The sequence below is a fragment of the Theobroma umbraticum genome, unplaced genomic scaffold, assembly GCF_002168275.2.
Source record: "Theobroma umbraticum cultivar Fairchild unplaced genomic scaffold, ASM216827v3 scaffold_30.0, whole genome shotgun sequence".
NCBI lineage: Eukaryota > Viridiplantae > Streptophyta > Magnoliopsida > Malvales > Malvaceae > Theobroma > Theobroma umbraticum.
Window position 1 is genome coordinate 2,183,411 of NW_018397254.1, and position 26,146 is coordinate 2,209,556.

The 26,146-nt window shown below is 37.4% G+C and overlaps 6 protein-coding genes and 2 pseudogenes across 9 annotated transcripts; 5 read left to right on the forward strand and 3 right to left on the reverse strand.

The window, feature by feature from the left end:
* Positions 1–2,363: 2,363 nt before the first annotated feature.
* Positions 2,364–3,037, reverse strand: LOC110420995 (thaumatin-like protein). The gene has a single exon (XM_021434416.2). The coding sequence runs from the start codon at positions 2,649–2,651 to the stop codon at positions 2,364–2,366; it is 288 nt and encodes a 95-aa protein (XP_021290091.2). The 5' UTR covers positions 2,652–3,037.
* Positions 3,038–4,043: 1,006 nt separating this feature from the next.
* LOC110418493 (thaumatin-like protein pseudogene) lies at positions 4,044–4,953 on the reverse strand (annotated as a pseudogene).
* A 958-nt stretch (positions 4,954–5,911) lies between these two features.
* On the forward strand, positions 5,912–9,825 carry LOC110419997 (uncharacterized). 3 transcript variants are annotated; one of them, XM_021433147.2, is made up of 9 exons: positions 5,912–6,120; positions 6,240–6,347; positions 6,728–6,874; positions 7,004–7,061; positions 7,389–7,446; positions 7,722–7,816; positions 7,905–8,008; positions 8,380–8,508; positions 8,697–9,825. In XM_021433147.2, exons 3-9 carry the CDS (start codon positions 6,747–6,749, stop codon positions 9,616–9,618), a joined length of 1,494 nt encoding a protein of 497 aa, XP_021288822.1. In that variant the 5' UTR covers positions 5,912–6,120; positions 6,240–6,347; positions 6,728–6,746; the 3' UTR covers positions 9,619–9,825. The 3 variants fall into 3 exon arrangements, with proteins under 3 accessions (XP_021288822.1, XP_021288816.1, XP_021288829.1); XM_021433141.2 differs by having other exon boundaries at positions 5,913–6,120; positions 6,240–6,322; XM_021433154.2 differs by having other exon boundaries at positions 5,914–6,120; positions 6,240–6,322; positions 7,007–7,061; positions 8,697–9,824.
* Positions 9,826–10,470: 645 nt separating this feature from the next.
* Positions 10,471–13,847, forward strand: LOC110429007 (bifunctional UDP-glucose 4-epimerase and UDP-xylose 4-epimerase 1-like). Its single transcript, XM_021444944.2, is given in 10 exon segments — positions 10,471–11,057; positions 11,231–11,280; positions 11,530–11,665; positions 12,159–12,260; positions 12,404–12,631; positions 12,849–12,930; positions 13,029–13,111; positions 13,212–13,281; positions 13,284–13,302; positions 13,632–13,847. Coding segments are annotated over 10 exon segments (1,050 nt in total). The 5' UTR covers positions 10,471–10,862; the 3' UTR covers positions 13,717–13,847.
* LOC110429008 (CASP-like protein 4A4) lies at positions 13,839–15,668 on the forward strand. Its single transcript, XM_021444945.2, is given in 4 exon segments — positions 13,839–14,456; positions 14,458–14,726; positions 15,244–15,379; positions 15,481–15,668. Coding segments are annotated over 4 exon segments (636 nt in total). The 5' UTR covers positions 13,839–14,411; the 3' UTR covers positions 15,667–15,668.
* Positions 15,669–16,271: 603 nt separating this feature from the next.
* Positions 16,272–19,335, reverse strand: EMB1586 (P-loop containing nucleoside triphosphate hydrolases superfamily protein). Its single transcript, XM_021444943.2, has 3 exons — positions 19,200–19,335; positions 18,670–18,974; positions 16,272–18,071 (listed from the first exon to the last, which is right to left on the reverse strand). The coding sequence occupies exon 3, from the start codon at positions 17,957–17,959 to the stop codon at positions 16,277–16,279; it is 1,683 nt and encodes a 560-aa protein (XP_021300618.1). The 5' UTR covers positions 17,960–18,071; positions 18,670–18,974; positions 19,200–19,335; the 3' UTR covers positions 16,272–16,276.
* LOC110429009 (protein phosphatase inhibitor 2-like) lies at positions 19,331–21,507 on the forward strand (annotated as a pseudogene). The gene is made up of 5 exons (XR_016351562.1): positions 19,331–19,467; positions 19,700–19,771; positions 20,639–20,751; positions 20,850–21,017; positions 21,193–21,507. The product of XR_016351562.1 is annotated as a protein phosphatase inhibitor 2-like (transcript).
* A 1,373-nt stretch (positions 21,508–22,880) lies between these two features.
* AT-HSFB2B (winged-helix DNA-binding transcription factor family protein) lies at positions 22,881–25,327 on the forward strand. The gene is given in 5 exon segments (XM_021421783.2): positions 22,881–23,280; positions 23,698–24,038; positions 24,144–24,268; positions 24,270–24,775; positions 24,778–25,327. Coding segments are annotated over 4 exon segments (936 nt in total). The 5' UTR covers positions 22,881–23,280; positions 23,698–23,780; the 3' UTR covers positions 24,825–25,327.
* The last annotated feature ends 819 nt before the right edge of the window (positions 25,328–26,146 follow it).

Genomic DNA, 26,146 nt, shown 5'->3' on the forward strand with positions numbered 1-26,146 from the left:
CATCTTCGTTGCCTTGCTTTCAAAATCGTAGACTCGTCTTTGATCGTTACCATGCGACGTGGAAATTAGGAATCAGCCTTGCAGGTATGGCATTTTACTCGCACAAGTTGTTATCTTTGTTGTGCAATACGACACTTTTCTTTGTTATCTATAAAAGAACGGGCAAGATAGATAGAAGAAAAGTCTTTGAGAAATAAAGATAATTTCTTATTGGACATAACATTCATGACAAAGCAAAATATCTAAAGGGTAATATCTCCCTTTTACATACAATTAATGTTTGGAAACGTGACCTTTCGTTAGGCAATTCGATTGAGATTTATGCAACCTTCAACTTTGACATCATGTAGTTCCAAAAGATAAACTTTGTACTATATTGACTTTAACCTTTTATTAATTGGCTCTGTCCCGTTAATTACGGCCTTTGACTCATTATCAACATTTTGTTAGCTTTACTCTTGTATAAATTGACCATATAAAATCTTGAGAAAATGATGTAGTTGAATAAACTATTTAATGCATGTATCAAACAATTAATTAATTAGTCATTTTGTTGTGAGGTGCAAAGACCAAGTCAACAAAGTATGTGAATTAATCTCAATGATATGGTAGAGAAAATAGAAGTTACCCGAGACGGACATTGATTTATCCATTCACTCGTGATTAAGAGTTTGTAAGTTAAAAGAGTTGTACTTCTGCAATGACGTAGTACATAACGCCTATAAAAAGTTTATTAATTTCATAAACTCCATGTCTGAAGTTTGAGTACAACTTCATTCCAGCACGTCATTCCATGCAAGTGGCTGTGAAAGCTTATTGCACTTTATTGTAAACGAGTGTAGCCACTACCCAACTGAACAACTAGTTGCAAGCAGGGTAAATACACTTTAATGCTTCATTCCACTTAAGAACCTACCTACGTACCTTCAAATTGTTCACATTACAAAATGAAAAAGTTTCATTACACTTAGCAATGAAGGAAAATATTGAAGCCAGCATTTAAGATATTTTGGAGTCTGTGTGATAGCAATCTCTATCCCACTGAATTTTCTTAAGAGGACTTGGTGGAATTTTCTTCCAAGGAAGAATTGACAGGCAAAAGAGCACTCAAAACTAAAGACTACTATATATATATATATATATCTAATACGTATTCATTGTACACCTGTGCTCATACATGTATTCACACCTTAATAGTAATTAAGGAAATTATAAGCAATTGATAAATTATATATATTTTGAAGAAAATGTAAGACCCCTTCAGTTGAGACACGTTTAATACTTTAACTTTTTCAAAATTTTCTCTCTTTTTTTTTTTGCAATAATTAAAACAGAGAAAAAAACCGAAACACAGGCATAGTAAACATCTCCAATTCCCATCCACCTACGTCTAACGAATTATTAAACCAAGAATATTAGTAGAATACAATTTTTACCTCTCTAACCTAGCAATTTCGTCCGACTCCAACCACAGGAGAAAGACTTAGCAATTGTAAGAAAGTCTCTTCCAATATTGTCTTTTAAAGTTTTATTATCTTATATAGTTTGAAACTAGTGCTGATATATGAAGGCTTAAATTTAGAAATTCAAATTTCTTCTGGAAGAAGATACTGTTTTTTCTTGGTACTAGAAAAAGATTACTATGCAAAAGTCACACAATCATCCAAAACATAACTAATAAAAAAGTGAAAGAAATACTTTTTGGCTTCTTCTTTTTAAGTTTTATTATCTTGATTTACTTAATTATCGCAGACATCTCTACGATTAGAATTTAACGTTTTATTATTTTAATTCAGAAATTCTGCTTTTAAACTTTCAAAGAAAGAATACAAAGAAAAAAAAATTGAATGATATGTACAGAGTAAAATCTTAAATATCCTAAATTTATCATGTCGATATAAATAGTGCATCTTTAAATTATTCATGAAAGAGATTAAAATCTAAAAATAAAATTTAAAAATACTTTTTAATAAATTACGTTGAGCCCCCACAATAAATTACTGAAATAATCTTGACCACTTGGTTATCATAAAGAATGTTGACTTGAATTAACCTTTTTCGATAAAATAATTTCTTTGATTTAATTACTGATTTGACATAATAAGGTTGGTGTGAAGTTCATATGCCAACAAATTTAAACATATTGTTATTTTCACGAACAACTTGAGAAAATTGATATAAAGAATTCACATCATTACATAAATTTAAGATATATAACGCTTATAAAACGTTCATTTCATAAATCATCCTAAGTTCTATTACAACTTCACTTAGCACAAGGAAAATCCATGCACGTGACTGTGAAGCTTATTGCACTCTATTATATATGAGCAATACAATATATCTTCATAAGCAAATACACTTCAAGGGCAGAACACAACCCTGTAATTAGTCCCACCAGGGCAAGTAAATGTGCTTGTTTGATCATCCTTGGGGTAACTGTAAGCATCAGGGCACCTATCCTTGAAGAACTTGGAGTAATCTGTTGGATCACAGTTCCCAGAATTGCAACAATATTGATCAGTCTTGAAAACGGTACAAGGATTATTGCACCCACCCGGGGCTTTCAGTGGATTAGGGCACTGCCCTATGATATCTGCCTTGCATGTAATACCCCTGGTGCACCCCCCAGAAGTTGGACTAAAGTCCATAGGAACATTAAATCCATCAACTAAAGAGATATCGAAGAAATCCAAGTTATTGAACTGGTTTAGTGCGTATTCAGCCAGGGCGTTGGGGGGCGCACCATAGGCTTGGCACTCGAGGAGCCCCCCACAGTCTCCTGTTTGGCAGCTGCCACGCCCGGCTCCATCAAATTGGCAATTGGTTCGAGCCCAGACACGAGCTCCTGTGGTGCCGGAGTTCACGTTTATGTCCCAGACTCCACCGCTGTCCAGCTGCCTGCCACCACCGGGCACGGCTGCTGCCCAGACCGTGAAGGGCAGTTGTTTCGGATGTTAATAGTAGCAGCATTTGCCACCGTGAAGTAGAGAGCAATAAAAGAGAAGGCAAACAGAGAGAGGGTTTTGAAGTTCATTTTTGCGAAAGGGCGAAGTACTTAATTTGTATCGAGCTCGTCAGGAAGAGGTGGATTTATAAAGATGCAAAGAGTCGAGACTAGTGGCTCCTCGATGGGAACGTAAATATTCTCTCCCTATCTCTTCCCAACCAACAAATTGTCACCACGTTGCATTGTAACAAACCATTAAAAGTTTTATCTTAACAGCAAAGTTCCATTAAAAGTTTTATCTTGTTATCAACATCAAAGGCAAAGTATGAGTATGCTGTTGCTTATAATATACTACCAAAATACATAAAAAAATGGATAAAAATATGAGGAAGATGTCATGGAAAATAAATAAATGGATGTTGGTAATTACTTTATGTATCATGATTTTTTTTAAAAGAAATATGTGTAATGGAATTGGTATAAAAATTATTTAAAAACAAAAGGAATTTATTGTCAAATTAAGAAAAAGAAAATAGAATGTTGTTTAAAGTCATAAAATCTTATTATTAAATGTTAACATTAAATCTTATGGAAATTTATTATTAATGTTAATAATAATAGTTCTTTCTTATAGCTCAAACAAATTGGTTCGTCTAAAGGACTACGTTGGTGGTATTAGTGACGACCACAACCTTGTTTTTGTGGTTGGTGCAATGGCTCACGGGAAAATTGATGCTGACTACGTAGATGATCTCATATCAATTTATGGAGGTCGGATGAGTGCTAGAATGTGTTTGGAAGAAATATTCGAAGCTGTGGAGAGTAAATGGAAGATCTTATGAACATCCTGTTCATCTTTCACCTTAAATAGTATTGGAAAGAGTCCATTTTGTTTGTTATATAGCTATGTTTGAAACTTTATTCATCAAAAGCAGTCAGTAAGGTCACCTTCGATTTCCCATATATGAGAAACCTAATGATCCCTGCAGATGGGTTACGAACTGAAATCTTTAAAATATTGCTTTCAAAAAAAATATATTATAATTCTTTCGAGAGTAGCAATTTTTTGACTGGTATAAACAAGAATCGCTGATCAAATGGATTATGAATACAAGAAAAAACTTCTCATAAATCCGGCCACATACAATCATGTCTAAACCAATAAAATTGATTAACAAGTCTGTAACAGTGTTTGGAGCTCGCTGCTCTCTTATTGTTACATAGCAGTCGTGAAATTTTAAGTACAAGAACATCATGACTTAAATAATTGTTAGTATTAATTTCAAGGACAGAACACTACCTTATAGTCAGTCCCAGCAGGACATGTAAAAGTGCTTGTTTCATCATCCTTAGGGTAACTGTACGCATCAGGGCACCTTTCCTTGAAAAAACTAGAGAAATTTGTAGGACCACAGCTCCCAGAATTGCAACAATATTGATCAGTTTTGAACACAGTACAAGGATTATTGCACCCATCAGCGGCCTGAAGTTCAGTCGGGCACTGCCCTACAATCTCTGAACTGCATTTGATCCCTCTAGTGCACCCACCGGAAGTTGGACTAAATTCCATGGGAACATTGAATCCATCAACAAGAGAGATATCAAAGAAATCCATGCCATTGAACTGGTTTAATGCGTATTCAGCCAGGGTGTTAGGAGGCAAACCATAGCCTTGGCATTGAAGGAGTCCCCCACAGTCACCTGTCTGGCATTTACCTTGCCCTGCTTCATCAAATTGGCAATTGGTTCGAGCCCAGATGCGAGCGCCTCCAGTTCCAGAGCTTACGTCGAGGTCCCAAACTTGGCCATGGTCAAGCTGCCTGCCTCCTCCAGGCGCTGCTGCAGCCCAAACCGTGTAGGGGCAGTTGTTTCGGATATTGAAAGTGGCTGCATGGGCTAATGTGATGTAGAGGGCAACACAAACAAAGGAATATGTTGAAATATTTTTGTAGCTCGTCATCTTCGTAATGCGAAAGATATAGACTTAAGAATTGAATCTCTGATCTAAATTGTGTGGTACTTATGACAAAAAAAATCGAATTTATAGAGCTTTTGCACAAATCTAAATGTAGTTCTCTTAACTTACCAATAAAGAAATGGAGAACTTTCCGAATTTGGATTTTCTGGAACTGTGCTCTTCTACCTCTGGTTCACGGGAGGTCTCAATTTTAAAGTAACTTAACAGAAAAGAGATGTCTCAATTTACTTAACAAGAGGGCTCGTTACACAATCTTCTGTCATTCTCATAAACTCAGCCAATGAACAGATAAACAGAAAAGAGAGAAGAATCTGAATTTGGATTCGTCAAAAGGGTCTCCCTGCATTATTAATAAGTACAGCGCTAGAATTTATACTTGGGTTACCAATCAGTAGCTTGGTCCATGATATATAAACACCATAATATCTCCAAGCCTTCATGCACAAGCTGGAGCTTTCCATTGATTCACGCGGATTGAGTCTGCAAGAGGTTTTGAGCTTCCTGATGAAAAGTAAGTCATGCATTAAAATTATTGATCCAATATTAGAAGATAAAAAGAAAAGGTTGGATTAAAGTGAAATTTACTTTAAAAATATAGAAACATGATGTTATCGATAAGAACAGCAGCCCATTAAACCCAATAATAATGAATATTAGGCTTAAGCCTGCCTGCAGCTTAAGAATGTGAAGTGCAAACTGGCCCATAGAATTTAACAATCGCAACTTAAAATGGTCTAAGTCAATGGACTTTCAGGTGCGGGCTTCTCATTCTCGGCTCAATTTAACACAAAACTGTGAGGGCATTCTTGGAAAAGCACAACAAACGGTTTCTGTTTATAAACGTTGAAAGAAACGAAAACGCCGTTTAATGGACCGTTCACTCGTCAGACTTGCAACGTAAGCTTCTCTCTCACTTGGCTTCTCAAAGAAGACACGACAGCAATTGTAAATCCGTTACGAGTAGCACTTAAATACCCATTCCAGTTTCCCGCTACTTCACTTTCATTTCCATCAATCTCCCCGAAAAGGAGAAGACGGAGGAAACGGAAAGAGAGAGCAAAATTTCTTCAGTGATCTTTATATTTTCCGTTCCATAATCCCCAAAACGTTCTTCTTTAGATGCGAACAACCGTAGCTCTTTTCCTTTTTTGGGTTCTTTTGGCGGTTGCAATTATCAGAGGCAAAGTTTCAGGTAAAGTTTTCAGTTCTCGAAAACCCTAGAAGTTTCTTTCTGTTTGAGGTTTCTCTGTTTTTTTCTTGCTTTAAGGTAATTTTGTATTCCTTTAGTTTGATTGTGATGTTGTTATGCAGAGTTCTGGGTGCTCTGTTTGGCTGGCTAGGAAGCTGTAGCAAGACGTGGGAAATTTTTCTGAGAAAGGAATCACGGGACTGAAGTATGGGTTTTTTAAGTTTTTTGATGTATGAAGATGGTTTGTTATTCTTTATTCATGTTAACCATGCTTGTAGATAACTTATCATCTTTTCTTTTACTCTGTTTTCTTGGGGAAAAAACAGCTAGCTCATAAATTTTTTTGATGCGGGTTTTAGGGTAAATCTTCTGTTATGAGTTTTCATGTGCCCTGATGACTACTAAATATTGGGCTTTTTATGTTTTGCCTGAGGAGTACATTTTTGTTGCTATAACTAAATGCAGAAAAGTGAAGAGGATATTTGATGCTGAAACCTTGATTAAAATCAAATCGAATGGAGCTTTAATTTTTCTTTACATTTAGGGCTTGTGGAATTTGTAGAAAGTTCAACGGTAAGCTTAGTTTTGTGATTATGATTATGGATGGCAGCTGAGTAATTGAGAAGATCATGGTGGAAGTGAAGAAGGAAAAAGAAGAGTACTATGAAGATTTAGCAGAAGAAGATATATCTGCTTCACGTTCTTCATTTCCTGACAGCAGTTGTGATACTGCTATGAGATCAGCTTCTCTTCAAGGGTATGTTTTTATGACTACAATTTCTCAATGTAAATTAGAAATTGGAAATGTCCCATGAAATTGCTTTGTAAAACATTATTAGCCAGTTTGGGAAAACTTGCATTTTGATCTGAGCTTTTCTTGATGTAGTAGAAAGGTAACTGGTCCAACCAGATATTCGAGGAAAGGAGGGTGGTCCCAAGAAGAGGTTAGTCACTGGAGAGTAGAAACTGATATTTGGTTATAGCTGGGTGTTTTATAATTACATGCCTAATGACTTAGCTAGAATGATAGAACTTGCTATGGCTTTTCAAAACTTTAAACTCAATCGAAGACCTAAAATTGGCATGTTTAACTGAACATTTTATTTTAAAACGAAGAAAGTCAACTAACATTAGAGAATAAAATTATCAGGATGAACACACTCATCTGTTTGGTTGGTTTAAGGCATTACTTCTTTCTTTTAAGGCAGATTTTGTACTCTTGATATTTATTGTCTCCTCTCATTTGTAAGCACATGATAATGGTTGGACAGGATAATCTTTTGACTGAAGCAGTGAAAAAATGCAATGCAAGGAATTGGAAGAAAATAGGTAGGTGTGAAAATTTCACCTACTGTTTTAGTTTCTGTGCTTTTGATTTTATAGATACTCATATGAATTGTGAAACCCCTTATTGTTTTTGGTTGGTTGGAGGACTCTTTATAAGTCCTAGTTTTGACAGGCTAAAAATATTTCTTTACAGCTTCTTGTTTGACAAGCTATTTATACATGAATCTCTCTCTGCTGTTCTGCAGTAATTAAAAAGAAGTTAAATGCAAACTTTTGCATTGCAATTCTAAAATCTAGTTAATGTTTTCCGTGTACAGCTGAATTTCTCCCTGGAAGAACAGATATCCAGTGCTTGCATCGCTGGCAGAAGGTCCTGAATCCTGGAATTTTTAAAGGACCTTGGACAAAGGAGGTAGAAATGAAAAACCATGTTTGCATATGCTTTGTCTTTCGAATATCATCGATACATGATTGTGGGCCATTGTTTTTTTGACTTTCAGGAGGATGATTGTATTACTAAGTTGGTTGAAAAGTATGGTTGTAGGAGATGGTCTGTCATTGCAAAGTTCTTAAGAGGCCGCATAGGCAAGCAATGCCGAGAAAGGTCGGTGCATTAAATTCTTCAATGAAAAGATTATTAAACTTTTATCCATTTAGCAATGGTATGCTATATCCTCTGACATTGAGCCATTGCAAAGTTATTGCAAAGGGAATTTTCATCACGTGAACTTATTTATTCCAATAGGGTCTTCCTTTGTTGTTATTAGGCTTTTTAACTTTCCTATCTTCTATGATAGGAAGGAGAAAGGAGGAAAAGCCCTGATCTGTTTACAGTTTGACACTTTAAATAGATAAATGCCCAGGATTTATAACTGACCTACATATTTTTATTGTGCTATTTTGGTTAACAAGGATCCTACGCATTATGTCATATTATGCATAAGATTTATCCAACAAATAGTTTACCTTTTTCAGGTGGTACAATCATTTGGACCCAACCATAAGAAAAGATTCATGGACAGAAGAAGAGGAGGCCGCACTTGCTTATTATCACCAAATATATGGGAACAAGTGGACCACATTAGCAAAGCTTCTACCTGGAAGGTATGCACTGATTAAAATTTAATTGCTAAAGCAAAATTGTTTGTAACACAATGTTATGAAAGTGATAGCTACATATGCTTATAGTTAAGGCCATATGTATATCAAATATTCATTTGTATAAAATTGGACGATGGATTTTGCTTATTTCTTGTAATATGCTGTGCTCATGTCTTTTTGGTGATTTGCAGGACTGATAATGCAATAAAAAATCACTGGAACTGTACGTTAAAGAAGAAGTTGGGTTTCTACTCTTCTAATTGTTATGCAGTGGACATCTGTGACGATGGATCTTCTGATTTTAGCGATCAGGAAATTTCACCAAATTGCATTAAGGTCAGAGAAGAGAGACAAGGTCTTGATGAAACAGTTTCTGTCTATCCGAATATTGATGTAGATTATAGTGTTGACAGATGTAATTTAGATTTGGTTCTTGGAATTGCTAATCAAACAGAAACCAAACCAGAAGCAGACTCTGGGAAGTTTGAAAAGTGTTGGTCTGCAGGAGTGCCAAATGAGCAGATAACTCCACTTAAGAGAGTGCACTTTGATGACAAAGTTAATACTACTGCAGAAGATTCACTTATCATATCTGTAAGAAGCAATGCTAAACACACTAAGATACATGAACCTCAATCAGCCTCATGCAGAGCAACTTCTGAGGATACTCAGGCTCTTCTTCCTTCAACATCAGTTGGTTCTCCATTAAGTCCCCTAACTTTTAAATTTGGTGAGGATAATGGACAGGTCGACAAGGAAAACACCAATCAGAGAATGCATACAGCATATGCAAGTGACTGCTTGTTGCATAATGAGCCATCTCAGCTGAAGGATTCAACTAGTGCCATATATCCCATTGTGGACAATCAAGATATGCACATAAAAAGTTCGTTTTGTTATTCTGCTCCACCTAAACTCGTGGGAAGTTGCTCTCTCAACAGTAGTAGTCCAGAATCTATATTGAGGATTTCTGCAATGACTTTCAAAAGCCCTTCTATCATAAGGAAGAGAAGTTACAAAAAGGCTTGGACTGATAACTTTTCTGATGCCGCCTGCTCACCTGCAAGGACTTTCACATGTTTTCATTGGGAAGAAGTAAATGGTACTTACTGATGAATGCATAGCAGGTTTTCCTTGATCTGAAGTTTCCACTGTTGTATAGTGACCTATGAAGAGGGGACATGGTTTACATGTGTTCAGCTTACGGTGAGTCATAACTGACATACATTGTATTTTCCCATCCTTTTTCTATCAGCGGAGTGTTTTGAAATTCTATACCAATTGTTCTATCCAAATTTGAATACAAGGTTTGAAGCTTTTTGGAAATCAAATCCCTCTTTATTCTCTGCTTTTACTTTTACTTTGACAAGTACTGCAACGGACTGAATGATCGGCGTGTTCACGTATTGCATGTTGGATGATACCCTGTCCTTTTATGTGACAAAACGGCAACGTAGAAAGACACCAAATAGTGAACGCACCAGCGCCCAATCATGGAACCGCATTTCTTCCCCATGAACGTGATGAGCATCTTTGCTGTTTGATTGTAAATAAAAGCCTTCCATAAATTAACCAACTTGACCATATCACCCAACTGTTTCTAACTTCTTGGGTCCCGCGTCTAACAAACTAGTCAACCTGCTTATCCAAATTACGCAAGAAAGATCATGCTGATCACGTGAGTGGGCCAAATTCTTCACTTCAAACTTTCTCTAGAAATATGTTATGCGGTAAAGTGGTAGTGCAATAGCAGTATTGCCAAAATCCCTATGGGTTTGTTACATAACAACCCTAAGATAAAGACGAGGCCTTTTAAGGATAATTCATAAATATCTAAAATTAAATTAACATTCAGAATTCGTGATGAAATTTGCCATTTTTTTTTGCTGGCCAAAGAATTGTATAAGTTTTGCCAAAAGTATTTTCTCAAGAAAATAAGGGGATGATTTACCATTCTTGTTCTTGATCAAATTTGTTTGCCACCAATATATTAATATGTGCCTTGGATGGAAACTTTCCTTGTGCTGAAACTATCAAGAGCGCGCGAAAGGGCCAATACAATAACAACCAAATAGCTGTTCGCTTCTCTCTCTATATCTAAAACCCTTTCACAATCATTGCCTTTTCTGTGCATTCTTATCCATTTTTTTATGCTTTCCAAAAGATAGTTTCCTTGATTTTCTCAAATACGTCTCCTTCTGAACGTAAATACTTCCAAAGTTGTTTGCTCCTTATTTTCTTGTCATCGAAAAGAAACTCTTTGAAAACCCAGTCTCCTTCTCCCTCTCCCTGTCTTTCTTTGAGTTCTATATTCAAAAAGAAAACCGTTCTTTATATTCTTTTGCGTCTGTTCGCAAATGGGTTCTTTAGAAAAAACCATTCTTGTTACTGGTGGAGCTGGGTTCATTGGCACCCACACAGTGGTGCAGCTTCTCAATGGAGGTTTTAGAGTGTCGATTATTGACAATCTTGATAATTCTGTTATCGAAGCTGTTCATAGGGTTAAGGAATTGGTGGGTCCTGAGCTCTCTAAGAAGCTTGACTTCAATTTGGTATGAAATTCTTCATTTCTCCCTCCAAAAATGAAATCTTTGAATCTTTACTGTATGTTTGTTTTTCAGTATTATGATCATACATTTGGGTTTTTCTTGGTTTTAAGATTCCTGTTCAATGTTTTATATATTGCTTTGAGCATGATCAAGGTTTTGGTTTGGTTTGGTTGCAGGGTGATCTGAGGAATAGGGAGGACTTGGAGAAGCTTTTCTCTAAGACACAGTATGTTAAACTTGACGTATATAACTTTTTTCTGGTTTTGGTTATTTGCGGTTTGAATATGTCATTGTATTGTTTGCATTTTCCTAAATTTTAGTATCTAGGCAAATGGAATTTTGAAAGTTGAATCTCGTATCTTAATATTTGTTTTGCTTTGCAATTTTCCTTTTAACTTTTAGAAATGATTTAAAATGAATATTATTTGACTAAAGTTGTGGAACTGACTTCTTCTATATCTAAAAACTGCCATAGTTTTGATGCTGTCATCCATTTTGCTGGCCTTAAGGCTGTTGGAGAGAGTGTTGCTAACCCCCGCCGTTATTTCGACAATAATTTGATTGGAACCATCAATCTGTATGAGATTATGGCCAAATATGATTGTAAAAAGGTACGAGAAATTCTTGAAATCTTTTAGTTTTCTCTCTGTGAGTTCTTTTTGGCATAGTATTTAATAGTCGCCCCTGCAACTGCTACAAGGCAGATGATAAATTACTATAATTCCAAGAAGTATCTACTGAACTGCTTATTGATGTTTCAAAAGTTCACATTTTGTTATTCTTTCAAAAGGCCGTTTTTATCTCTATGACTAGCACTTTTTCAATTGTAACTATGTGGAAAACTAAATAATCCAGTCAAAAATTATATATTTCTTTGTAGAGGTTCTTGAATATTTTGTTATATCATAATGGAGCAGAGGGTTAAAACTTTAGTTATGTTTAAAATCTGTATAGGTAATTCTGTATAGGTTCCACTGTTTTTATGCCAAGAAACGATAGTAGCTTCTCTTGTCCCACTCTCCATTCCACAATAGTTTTAAGTTGCCCATATCCTTCAGCCACTGCTAACACAAGATTATACTTTTTCTTTCTTTGGGAAAACAGATGGTATTCTCATCCTCTGCAACTGTCTATGGCCAACCTGAAAAGATTCCATGTGTTGAGGATTTTGAGTTAAAGGCTATGAATCCTTATGGTCGCACAAAGGTAAATAGCAGTTTGTCCTAAAATGTGTCCTTTCTTAGTTTGTAATAATTGTATGATCATTGTGTTAAGCTGGATAAACCCTCTAGATTTGTTATTTGCTAACCTTGTGTTTAGACTAAAAGCTTTTCCCTAAATTTCACCAGCTTTTCCTTGAAGAAATCGCGCAAGATATTCAGAAGGCAGAGCCAGATTGGAGTATTATTTTACTGAGGTACTTCAATCCTGTTGGTGCTCATGAGAGTGGTAAAATTGGTGAAGATCCGAAGGGCATCCCAAACAATCTCATGCCTTACATACAGCAAGTGGCTGTTGGCAGATTGCCTGAACTTAATGTGTATGGTCATGATTATTCAACTAAAGATGGCAGTGCGGTATGTTTATGAAAGCTAATGTTCCTTCTTAAATAAGGCAGAATTTGTGTAGGATTAGAAGTCCTTTTTTTTTTTGGAGTCAACATTGTAATTCATCTCATGTGCCTTCTGGACATCAAGTATATATTTTTCCTTCATATATATACATACAAAATAAAGTTATTAGTAATGATTAAATTGATTTTCTTTCCTAATGAGATTGCTCATTTGTTGACAGATTCGAGACTACATCCATGTTATGGACTTAGCAGATGGTCATATTGCTGCACTTAGGAAGCTTTTTACTACACAGAATATAGGTAAACAATTTATATCATTACATCTTAATGAACTTGCTTTCATATAATTACCGCTATGAATTGGTAAATTTATGGTTTTTATAAAACTTTTCTTCTAGGTTGCGTTGCCTATAACCTTGGAACTGGCTGTGGTACATCTGTGCTTGAAATGGTTGCTGCTTTTGAGAAGGCTTCTGGAAAGGTGAATGTTCTCTCTCTCTCTGGCCCCCCTACCCCCCCTTTTTTATCTCTCTCTCTCTCTCCTCCCTATTTGTAAATTGCTGCTGCTGAAAATATTGCAGAAAATCCCTATTAAACTATGCCCAAGAAGACCAGGAGATGCTACAGCTGTTTATGCTTCTACTGAGAAAGCTCAAAAAAACTTGGTTGGAAGTATGTCTAGAATTCCCATCTCTTTTTCAAATTTTATTCATTAGAGTTTAATATAGATAAAAAGCAAAAAAAAAAAAAAAAAAAGAAAGCATAAGGCAAATCCTCTCTTATATATGCTTTGTGTATATATGTTTCAGGTTTTTTTGCTCAATATATTGTTTCAGGTTTGCTAGCAAATAACAATCCATTTATCAATAATCAATTGATCATTAACAAAAACAATTTTTATGAACCATTGGACATAATCATATCATATTTAATTATTTATTTTGCTTTTGTTGTTTTCAGTTATATTGTCTTTTTGCAGTTAAAATTTTGGTCTTTTGCAGGGCAAAATATGGGGTCGCGGAAATGTGCCGTGACCAATGGAACTGGGCTAGCAACAATCCATGGGGTTTTCAGTCTAAGCCTTAGGTTTTCCAAGTCATACTATTTCTTCCCAGTTGAAAAGTTTCTCCTGGAATTGGAATGTATAAAACTTGGTTCCTTGTTTAATTTGCTCACGTTACAGACTTACAGTGAGCAATAAACCTGCTCTTTCAACATGTCATCTGGGGAAACATTTGTCTGATGAATCTTATAAAGATTTGAACAAGTGTTAAAAAGATCTTGTAGAACTCCAGTAGGTTACATGGGTAACTCCCTTCTTTATACTTGTATTCGTGTGTGATCATTTCTGGGGTTACATAAAAAGGTTTTAAATTGACTATAAAGAGTTGACTATACAAATCCCTTTCAGTTGCCATCGTCTTCCTTTGAAATTTGGGCGGTCGTGAGTCTACAATCTTATCTTTATAACAGGATTATAAAAGCGCGATAATCCCACTAGGCACTCTGAAATCAGCATGCTCAGCTTAGTTTCTAGGCTTCATCCTAGTGAACTTCAAGCTCATACAAGAAACAAACGTCAGGTCTGAAATTTTCTTGTTATTTTGTCAAACAAACTGCCGACCATACCCTGACAGGAACCTTCCCTAGAAACTCCTATTATCAACTGCATTCTGAAGGATCTCATATTCACAAAAAGCCAACTCAAAGAAACAAAGAATCAGATTTGAAGGGGCCCCAATATTAATTAGAAGCAGGCTTGAGGAAGCTTCAACTAAAGAATGGAGCAGGTAAAGGAACCAGGCAAAGAAGACAGGGAACATGTTGTTGGCGATGGCTTGTAGAATCATGGCTGGTGTTTCGCCTGTGGCAGCAGCCGATTCTCAGACTCAGCATCCATTTCCAACCCCTTCACCGTTCTCTTTCTCGGGGACTTCTTCAAGGTGGAGCTCAAGACCTCCCATAGATCATTCAACTCTCTTCCTTCGGTTCTTGCTGCTTCTCTTCTCTTTTATCTCAGCTCTCTCACTGGCTGCCCCCTCAACAAAGAAGAAAGGCCAACGACCTCCTAGCTTCACTCAGTACCCAGAATTAATGTAAGCATAACTATGAATTTGTTTTGATTTTATGACGAGATTTCAAAGAAAAGCCTATAGAGGGGGAGATTGAAACGATTGAGAAACAAAGAAATCCACAGATCACCTAAGCTAAGAGATCACCTTTATCTAACAGCAATCTCAAATCTTAAAGGAAGGAACTGCCTGGAACCTTGCCTCTGCCCTCCAAAGCCTCATCCCCCAAATAACTTAAAATCCGAAAGGTGTGCAAAATTGGAGGTCCAACTTCCGAAATCCTAGTTGGGGTCCAACTAGCCTCTTCATCATACCTCTTTAAATCTTTGTCCTGGAATGGCTTTTATTGAAATGCTTAGCACAGCATAGGTCTCTAAAGTAACAAAACTGAAAAATGTTCAGGTTAATACTGATGCATGCATGTTCTCGGATAGTATAGATCTTAAGGACTTCTGATTTTTTGTTCTCAACCCAATATTTCAACATGCAATTATCAGAGTTCAGTCTATTTAAACAAGATTACTTTATTGTCTCCGTGTAGATACTGCTTCATTGTAGCCATTTTAGCTTTCCTATACGCAGCTTTCCAACTGTTTAAAGGTATTTGTGACATTGCTCACAGAGGCATTCTGATCTCAGATAAGACCTCGGACTACCTTAGCTTTGTCCTCGACCAGGCAAGTGCACTCCCCATTGCAACACTCTGTGTCCCTCTTATCTTATTTTAGATACTACCTATTGTCTGTGTGATAGCTAATTCATGGGTAGCCTGTAACAGTTGGCGGGTTACCTTCTCATCTCATCTTCTTCAGTGGCCATACCAATCATTCGACAGGTTGAGAAAAGCACACCCGTTTGGAAGGGAACCATCATATCAACTAGCATGTCCTTTGCAACATTTCTAGTTATAGCAATTTGTGCTCTCTTCTCCGGCTACAAGCTCTGCAAGAGAAACGTCTGGTAAATAGTGATTTAGTTTGCTGGCTGGTGTATGTTACTGTTGTCATGCTTCCATCCACAAATAACTGTTTCAATACACAGTATTAATAAATTAAAACGGCATACTGCCGTATTTACGATATCCTTCAGACATCCAGTTTGAGATGTAATCTGGGGGCTTGTAATGTGACTGAAAGTTTAAGTCTATGTTAGCAAAACTCAGATGTCAAAATATAACATGAGGAAAGCTAGACTGTTTGCCACTGGAAAAGGGATCTAATTTCTCTTTTTCTGGTGAACGCATCCTGTTTCTTGCTGCTATTGTCACTCCATGTTTTTGCATTCACCCTTGATTAAATAGTTCAGATCAGTTACTGAAAGCACTCTGTACAGAAATAGTCGAAACAATAAGTGTACAACTGAACTAAACACAGGGTGTTGGTAAAGTTGGTAGAAAAGGATGATATATGCATAGCCTTCCCCCCACCCCAAAAGCTTTAAAAAATATGGGAATAAAGTTCACTAGACCACGATACAAACTTCTGGTATATTATAAGCGATGTAAACAGAAGCAGGAGAAAGGTCTGGGTTGATTTTTTATTTCCAAATATGATACTGGAAAAAACGAGCATGTATCACCTTGCAGCCCCTAAAGTTTTCTCTGCTTCAATGACATGAAGTTTGCCTTCCGTGAACTCACAAGCTGGAATGGGAACCCCAAGCTGCTTCTGGAGCTTCTTCACAACAAACACTTCTGGCTCCTCACAGATGGTTACCACGGTACCTTTCCTGCCAAGCCGACCCGTTCGACCAGCTCGGTGTGCATAGTGGATAGAGTCAGTGGGTAAGTCCAGATTAACCACAAGGTCACATTCTGCCACATCCAAACCCCTTGCTGAAAGTTCATTTGTCACCAGAACTCTCACTTCCCCATGCTTAAATTTTTTCAATGTTGTTGACCTCACAAGCTTTCCAAGGTCACCATGCAGCTCTGCAGCTTTCATCCCACGAGCCTCTAGCTTGAAGACAGCATCTTTTAGCTGCTTTGTATGGTTCATGAAAGCTATCACTGACTTGGAATCAAGTGCATGAACACATCTTCTCAATGTGTCAACCTTGTGTTGTAATTTTGTGACACAATGGTAGTGTTTCAAAGCAGGTGGTAGGCTTTGTGATGCAGCTTGAGTCTGCATATTTGAACTTGAGTCTGAACTGGATGTAGGCCTTGAGAGATTAACAGGTCCAGAGGGAGAAACAGAGTCAAGTGGCAAGACTTTTTTCGCTTGAACAAGAAGTGGGTCGTGTCCCCAGCTCCTAGCTGCCCTTATAACTGAATATGGAACTGTAGCAGACACCATAATGGTCAGACGCTCAGCCCACTTAGCAAGTGAGCCACGGGGGTCAGCACCTGATCTCCTACCCACATGTTCCAATATCCGGTGCATATCCTCCCGGAAATTAAATGAAAGGAGCTCATCAACTTCATCTAAAACCAAGAAGCGACAGCCATGAGTGTGAAGCTTCCCAGCTGCACTGATCTCAGCAATTCGGCCAGGGGTGCCGACAACAATAGCTGGCTTGTTTTTCTTTAAAGCTTCTTCCTGTCTTGATCGGTTTGCACCTCCTACAAGTTGCTGAACAACTCTCTTGTCTGCAGGACCTAGAAGCTTTTCAAACTCCCTAACAATTTGCATCCCCAGTTCTCTAGAGGGAGCCACAATAACTGCTTCAATCTCTCTTTTCTTCCCAGATTCACCCTTGCCATTAGGAGATTTCTTTTTCAGAGGGCCTACTTCAGACAGTATGGGAAGGAGATACGCCAATGTTTTTCCTGAGCCCGTGTAAGACTGAATCACAACATCATGACCCTTGAGAACTGTTGGAACTGCTGCAGACTGAACATCAGTCGGAACCGTGAAGCCTGCAGTCTCTAATCTCTCTAGTAACAAAGGTGGGAGGCCAAGCTCCGAAAATGACTGTGCAGCAAAAGGCGCTGACTCAATTTCTAGTGAATTTTTCACCCCAACCACTTTACCTCCTTTTATACTGTTGCTTCCAACCACGCTCACCTTAGTTTTGGGTGCTTCATTAGAAACACTGAGCCTCTCCATTTTATTTCCTTTATTCTTGTTTGTTTCTTCAAACTCACTCTTGAAACCAAGGCTGGCAAGAGTGAGAGGCCCATTATTATGATTAACCTGACTCACGAAACGTAGACTAGGCTGGCGCCAAACTTTCCTAGACACACTAGGGAACCTATGGAAGGGTAAAGATTCTCCAAAAAATAGAAGCAACCTTGTTGAAGCTAACGCTGGCATCTTTGCTTGACTGTTTTTGAGCAGCAACTAAAGAATCCCTGTTTTTGCAATAGCTCAAGTCAGTACCATCTGACGCTCAAGGATTCCCAAAGTTTGGAAACAGTAGCCCAAGCTGCAGTTTCAGCGCAAGAATAAAAGGGTCAGAGCTATATCGACGGAAATATTAAGTACACATCCTAGCTTCTAAACATGCTACAGCAAACACTCAAAAACTTGTAGCCACGATATCAGTAGTATGAACAATAAAAAGCTCACAATTCATACGCTAACCTATTAATCTCTGCTTCCCGAAGCGCCTAAAGATATGTCTAGCAGGTAATAGAAGAAAAAAAAAGGGTCTTGCTCGTTAGCATTTGTCTATGTGTTGAAGTGTAAACTCTTATTCCTTAATAATAAGCAAGCCAAAACATGTTACAGAATTCTCAAATGGATTGGAATTTGAATTTAGTTTAAACGTAATGGACCGAAACTCAATTTAAATGATAAATATAAGTCATTCCACCATTGATTGAAGCATTTTATCAAACGGTTGGAGAGCAATATCAGAACCAAATAGTGGAACCGTAACAAAATGAGAAGGTTCAACTAGAGCCACGCTAACGAGAAACAACATTTGAGTGTTTGGATGCCAAAAAAAGTGTAATAAAGAAATGGACCGAAGAATTTCCTTTTCAAGAAAAAATTGAGAAACAAAAAACCATGCGACTTACCTTCGACTTAGAGCTAGAATTGCGTCCCGCGGCCTCCCTGGCGCTCTGCGTGAGAGAAAACTCGCAGCTCAATTACGCCACGTTTCGGATTGGCTTGAGGGTAAACAAGAAGAAACGATGCGTTTACAGACGTAAGCTGACTACCCACGGGCCCAAGGCCAAGATACAAGTTTTTGGGTTGGACCAAATTTGGGCTCAACATCAAGATATCTAACAGTCCATGGATGCCTCGTCCCAGTTACAACGAAGACAAATGAAACACCAGCGGAACCGGATTTGTCTTAACTCAGATCGCAATATATGACCTTAACATAAAGTCATCATATCATGTTATATTACGATACCTCATTAAATTTCTTAAAATTATAAAATTAATTACAAAATTGAAATTAGCAGGTAATCTATATATCAAATGAAGTTATATTAATAAAAATTAAAATTATATAAAAAATAATATATTCATTTATCTATGAAATTGAAAAAAAGAATTCCTCATCCGTTTCACCTACACTAACGTCGTAGATTCTTACAATTTTTATTACACGTCGTTTCATGTCCGAACGCCGGCATCCTCTGTGTCCTCTCCCCCCGAACTTTCCAGACTTGTCTCTTGTTCCAACTGAATAAAAGGAGGAAACGTAGCAGTTGCCAAACACGGCCTCTCTGTCTATCACTCTCTGCTTCTTCTTGCAAGAACAAAAAAGTGATATAATTTCGCTGAGGTTGATAATAGAGAACGTGGGGACCCTGAGAAAATGGAACAAACAAAGATGCTAAAGCAATGAAAAGAAACGAAAGGTCATTTCAAGTACCAGGTTCTTTTCACCAGTTGTGGGTTTACATTCGATCCCTGTCTTTTCTTTCTCGTATCCATTCCGCACTTCTTTTTTCTCTTCCTTTCTTAAGCGTGATCAAGACAGTTCGTTCATATTTCTTTTTCTAGTGTTGCGATCAAGCTCGATGCGAGTTTAGATATATTCTGAATGATGGCATTCAACAGTTTGCCTCTCTAATTAATCTTCTTTTCCAGTGAATCCTTCTTGGGTTATCCTCTTGCTCTGTCGGAATCAAAAGCAGCCATTTCCAGCATGAAAAGATGGAAGTAATTTTTTATGCCTCTGTTCTGCCATTCAGATTTTGATTTTTATATATATATTATCAGCTTTCTCTGTTTTTGTCGGCTCAATCTGTTTAAAAGCGTTTTCTTATTGCATGTTTTGGTGTTTTTTTGGCTTTTCTGTGGTGTTTCTAGGCTCTAAATTATGATGAAACTGGCTATTATTATAGAAACATGAGAAATTTCAAATTTATGTTGATTTAAACCAGCATCAAGGTATAAAAAACTTAAAACATGTTTTGGCCAAAACATGGGGTTTCGATGGTGTATGATGTTGGAAAAGAATGGGAAGTCTTTGGGCGAATCACATTCAATTACACATTAATTATGAATTCCTGGTATAGGGGCCACAGAGACATTACTGTTGTCTGCTAAACTTGGTATGAAAGTTACGTTGTTGGTAATTTTGGCTTCATTATTGAATAAAAGTACATAATTTGACTTAGAGGAGGAGTATTTAAAACATTGTCAAGGGAATTAAAATTTGAGGAGGAAAAAAACAGAAGAATAAAGGCAAGAAAAACAGCTAGAGACTGATAGGAACTTGGGAATGGTTGGTAGAAGTAAAAAAAAAGAAAAGAAACAGATTCTGAACTGGATTGCTTCTTGAAATGGCTGTTACTGATGTTATAAGCTAAGTTTCATATTGCCTTCTTTGGTAGCTAGTGTATTCCTGGGGATAGGGTTTTGACTCAAAAGTATCAGACAAAATCAATTATCTTCACTACTTTTTTCCATAAACTTTGAGAATGAAATGAGGTAGTGGTTAACTAGGAGAATTTAAATGAGATCTCTCTTGCCTATTTGAAAAATAAAACTGCATTTACCGATATCATCTTCATTTTGGGTTAGGGGGCGTGTAAGATGGAATGAAGCTAATCTCAGTGAAATTGAGGCAAATAAACCAGTAAGGAAAAAAATCGATGAACCTAAAACACCATATCATCCAATGATTGAAGAAGATGGTAAGGTGATCTTTTGCTCTCAATTCGCAGCTTTCTGCTTGGTGGGATTTGAAAGTTATCTTGATTAGTTCAGACATTATACTATTTGGTTTTTGTAGGTTCTCCTTCTGCTACACTAGATACTGCTAAATCCGTTGACTATGCTGCACATGCTGAAGCCTTAAGAAATGCTTTAAGTATAGTTGCTCTGAGTCAAAAGCACTTTAGTCCTTTTGGGGAATGGGCATCGTCTGGTGGAGAGGGTGAAACAGGGGAGAAAGGTCAAGGTGCTGGAATTATCTATAAGCAATTACATTGTTAAAAAGACATGAATTTAAACATAAATTATCGAATCTCTTCATTGTAACCCATTTCTCCCCTTGTTTCATACTTAGTTGTTGGTTAACCTGGCATGATTTGCTTGTAATATTTGTAACAGTACTGAAACTTGCTTAATATCAGGTTCTGCAAAGCAAAGAGATGATGTGAGCTTTACGGAGAGAAGGAGAGCACATTATGACGAGTTCAAGAAAGTGAAAGAACTGCAACAAGAGCTCTGCTTTCTCAATGATGAGCACAACAATGGAATACATAACCCTGGTTCGTGTTCGAGTCTTAGCATCAAAGCAAGAGAAATACATATAGAGGATAGCGATGAAATTCTGCGAATAATTGACATTGAGGAAACTTGATGATCTGAGCTTCCCTCAACAACCACATTCGCTTATCTTGAAAGTCTCATCAAAACCTAGTAATCATGGTTATCCAGTTTGTTGAAAGATTTTGTTAATGATATCTTAATCATTAATTTGTTAAAATTTCTATACAATTTTGACTGGACCAGCAGATAGAAACAGGAATCCACGCTCAATGAATCCTAGTTGAAATGGACTATAGACTCTGAATATGCGAACTGAACCATCATTTTTTCTGATTGATTATATCTGATCTTGAAGCAAATCTCCGAGACTTGACTTTGAGGTACACGATGAATACGCCTTTGGTCCCAAGTAATCATGCAGTTCACTCCAAATCAAACAAATAAGGTTATTGGATTACTTGTCAAAATTTAGCTTTAGAAGATTGCTCAATGAGCTGGGAAAAGCTCAACGTGCATGGCCTACGTACGTGAATCATTGCTGTAAGCCAAGAAAGGGAAATAACACAAAACAGCTACGCGGCTGCCTCCTTTAACACGGCAACCTAACGCTAGGTGGCGTATATAGTACCAAAGAACCGACATTAAAATAGCACATATCTATTTTTCAAAGACAACACAGCTGACAGCAATAAAGTGAACATGTCAAGGACTGTTTTACCCAGATGTTGGGGGATCTTCAGAATTAATTTAGTTTGAGCACAGTGGAAACTGACCATAATTTTCTACTCAAGATTTCATTACAAACTTAAAAAAATGGTTAATATGGTAAATTAAAGTAAGACTAAAAACAATTTAAGTTTAATTAGCATAACATTTGTTATCTTTTCAATTGAAATTTAGGAGTTACTTTATCCATCCAAATGTATGAAAAAGTATATATTATATACCACTCTTTAATATTTTTTGGTATTTGTGGACTGATTTTGTTTCCCCTTTAGAGTTAAAAGGAAATTAAATTAGTTTATGATGGGCATCTAATACACACCATCAATCACGATTTTTATTTACCAAATACAATCAATACATATACGTAATTAATAAGTATATTAAAGATCATAAATCAATTATTAATAAAGGGAAGTCGAACTCGAAAATTTGATGAACAAAACGATTACCGTACTTCCTCATTTTAACCGGATTTAGCCTTATGCAAAAGTCTTTAGCAACCTATTGACTTTAAACAATGACGGTTTGTCACATACTAATTGACAGTTCTTGTAAGGATATCTTTCCATATACAATCCAACAATGATTATTCACATCCTCCACGTGGCTCAACCACAGACCACTTTCTATCACCGCACCCGGGTGATCCAATCATGTCCCAACGTCTCATTATTCCACCCAAAACCCCTTATCTTCAGCAGCGGACACCAATTCCGACACGTATAAAGACAACTTGCGATCGCGCTGTTAAAAAAACCCGTAAAAATTCGAAAATATTTACTGCCTTCTGGAATTTATTACCACAGAATTATCCTTATCGAAATGAAAGAAGGAGAGAGAAGTTTCTGGAAAAGACCGTCACACATAATACAACCCTCTGGTGCCTTCCTTCGTTCCCGAGTGTGCGCGTGGGGCCCACGTACTTTGCCCTTTTCTCTATCTTTTCTTTCATTGTTTTTTAATCTTTTATTTTCCTTTCCTTCTCGAACCCACGATTTCTCTTTCTTCCCCTTATCATTTACTCCACCCAGAACTTTCTAGAAACAACAAAACCTAACTTCTCCTCCCTCTTTCGTTCCCTCCCTCCTCACTCTACCTCAACGTGCCGTCTTTCACTCTGTTAGGGCGTGGACATTTGATTAATCGGTGTCTGATTGCATGAGCCAGGTTTCTTGTTTCTTGTTTCCTGTTTGGTTGGTGCGAAAATTTTCGCCTTCTTTCAGGTAGGTAGCGAATATTTATTTTAATACTCCTATACCCTTTTAGTGTCTCTGTTAGATTTAATATTTGCGTTTTAATATATATTCTCTATGTTTGATGAAAGAAACGAATTAATGTTATAACATTTGTTCATCAGTTAGGTCAAAAAGATCACTAGAGCAGGAAACTGTTATCCTTTTGTAACTGTTTCCGTTTCCGTGAATCTGAATAACTTATATAAATAAGTTTTGTAGTTGAATTTGGCTGACTAAATTAGATATTCTCAGCTAGAAATATTTAGATATTCTTTTTTTTCATTTATATTTTCTTTTCTCGCACTTTCTTGGCAACCAAACGGAGCATCATCATGTGCTGATTTTTTTATTTGGGTAATTTTTTATTTAAGTTTGATCTAAATTAGAGTTTCCATTAATCACCAGTTAAAGAGCTAAAGACACGCCAAAGGAATCTCTCTCTCTGGAGAGTTCCGGTTTTGTAGGGTTCGGATCTAGCACCGAACCCCATGGCACCATTGTCGGCGGACGAACCCTGCGAATCCCCCGCCGGTGCCGCCAGTGACTCGCAACGATCTTTACCTACTCCGTTCCTTACCAAAACCTTTCAACTCGTCGATGATCCCTCCGTTGATGACTTGATTTCCTGGAACGACGATGGATCGACTTTTATCGTTTGGCGGCCCGCTGAATTCGCCCGTGATTTGCTCCCTAAGTACTTCAAACATAACAACTTCTCTAGCTTCGTCCGCCAACTCAACACTTATGTAAGTGTTAAAAATAAAGATAATAGTTTTCATAATCAGTTTAATTAAGTTTTTAAGTATAATTAGTTGATTAGAAAAATTAATTATTTGTTCGTATTTTTCTAGGGATTTAGAAAGGTGGTGCCGGATCGATGGGAGTTTGCGAACGATTGTTTTCGAAGAGGCGAAAAAGGACTTCTCCGAGACATACAGCGTCGGAAAATAACTCCTGCTGCTGCCGCTTCCGCGACAGGACCTTGCGGCGGTTCCTTGTAAGGTCTCCCCATCGAATTCGGATGAGCAGGTTATTTCGTCAAACTCGCCTCCTGTCGTTACCGTTGTACATCGGACCACGAGCTGCACGACAACGCCGGAGCTTTTAGAGGAGAACGAGAGGCTTAGAAAAGAAAACATGCAGCTGAACCATGAGTTGACTCAGTTGAAGGGATTGTGTAATAATATATTAACTTTGATGACGAATTATGCCTCCGGTCAGTTGGAGAATCCTTCAAATTTGGCGGAAGGAAAGGCTTTGGATCTTCTGCCGGCGAGGAACTCCGCCGGAACGGCGGAGGATGGTGGTTCGAAGGGGGCGATGGCGATGGAAGAGGAGGCGGACGATGTGACGCCTAAGTTGTTCGGAGTTTCCATTGGGTTGAAGCGCGTGAGGAGAGAGGAAGATGATGAGGAGCAGAATAATAACCAAGTGCTGCAGCAGGAGATTGAGCCTGGGTCCGAGGTTAAAGCAGAGCCGTTGGATGCGAGACTGATGATCAGGAAACTGCGTGGCTGGAGCTTGGGAAATGATTAAAGAGATTAGTTAATGTATTTGATTTTTAAGACAGGATGGTAATGATGACGAGGAGGAGGACGACGAGGGTGGTCCACCGGAGCGTGTTTCGAGGAATCACGTGTCGGTAAACCGACGCGTGGCGCGGGGAAGCATTTCTTCTGGTTGCTTCTGGAATTTGAAGCTCCTTCGGTTGGGAGTCGAGGAGAGCGATGTTGTAAAAGCACACGGAACATTAAGGATCAAACGACACCGCCTCGACATTGAGCATAATTCCACTGCAAAAAGTCAAAACGAAGGGCCACCCAAGATGGGTTGCCCGATCAGAAGGCTGTTCCTGAAGATTAACCAGAATTTGATGGAAAGTTAGAATATTTTAGCGATGGTCAATTATTTATCCATTTAAAACATGGAAATCTTTGTACAATATTGATGAACAAATCTAAATAAAATATCTTATTGCATTCCTCCAGCGGAGATAAATATAAATATATAAATATATTTGATTTTTCTTTTCAAATTCCGAATGCAATGAATAAACAATACATATTTATGCTTGCAATCATAAAATTTTATCATTTACGCAAGTACCAGATAAGCTTGTAGCCTTGTGGTATCTATCATAGTTCGACGCCTTAATTAAGCTTAAGCAGATCATGAGGTGTCATTTGATCATAGAGAAAAGGTACATACTAGATTCGTAAAATCTTGCTATATATTGTTTTTGGACCTTTTAAGTGTAGTATTATTTACACCAGGTGCCGTGATTATGGAATTCACATGAGATTTGAAATGTGTTATTCGCCATGGAATTTTCTTCTAATAATTGTATTGTTAAGCAGCCATGGTTGCATGTTGCTTTTGAAAGTTCTTTTCGTTCTATATTATATATATAATAGGTTTGGCATGTTAAACGTGGGGGAATTTCTAAAAGGAGCTTTGTGAAAATGAGCTTCCTTGCTTTAGAACGGCTGTTGCTCCATCGATGATAATGCAAGTATGCAACTAACACGTGCCTCATGGGTTGGTGCAGTTTAGTTTTACAGGAAGCAGATGAAGAAGATTAACTACTGTTGTTGACTTTAGAATCTTGTCAACTAAAACATTCTAAGAGTGTTCCATCTTATCTATATTTTGGAAAAATACGCTCACGGTGGTTGACAAAAAATTATCATCCTCCGGGTAATCCCAACAAGTCAAAGTCAAGAGCGCATTGTGCAACTTTCTCTTCTTTCTGATAGAGGAGAGGGAGAGGCAAAGTCGCAAAGATCCTTCTGACCCTACTATGTTCTTCTCTTCTGCTAAATTACTATTATATACTCTTCCATGAATGCGAAAG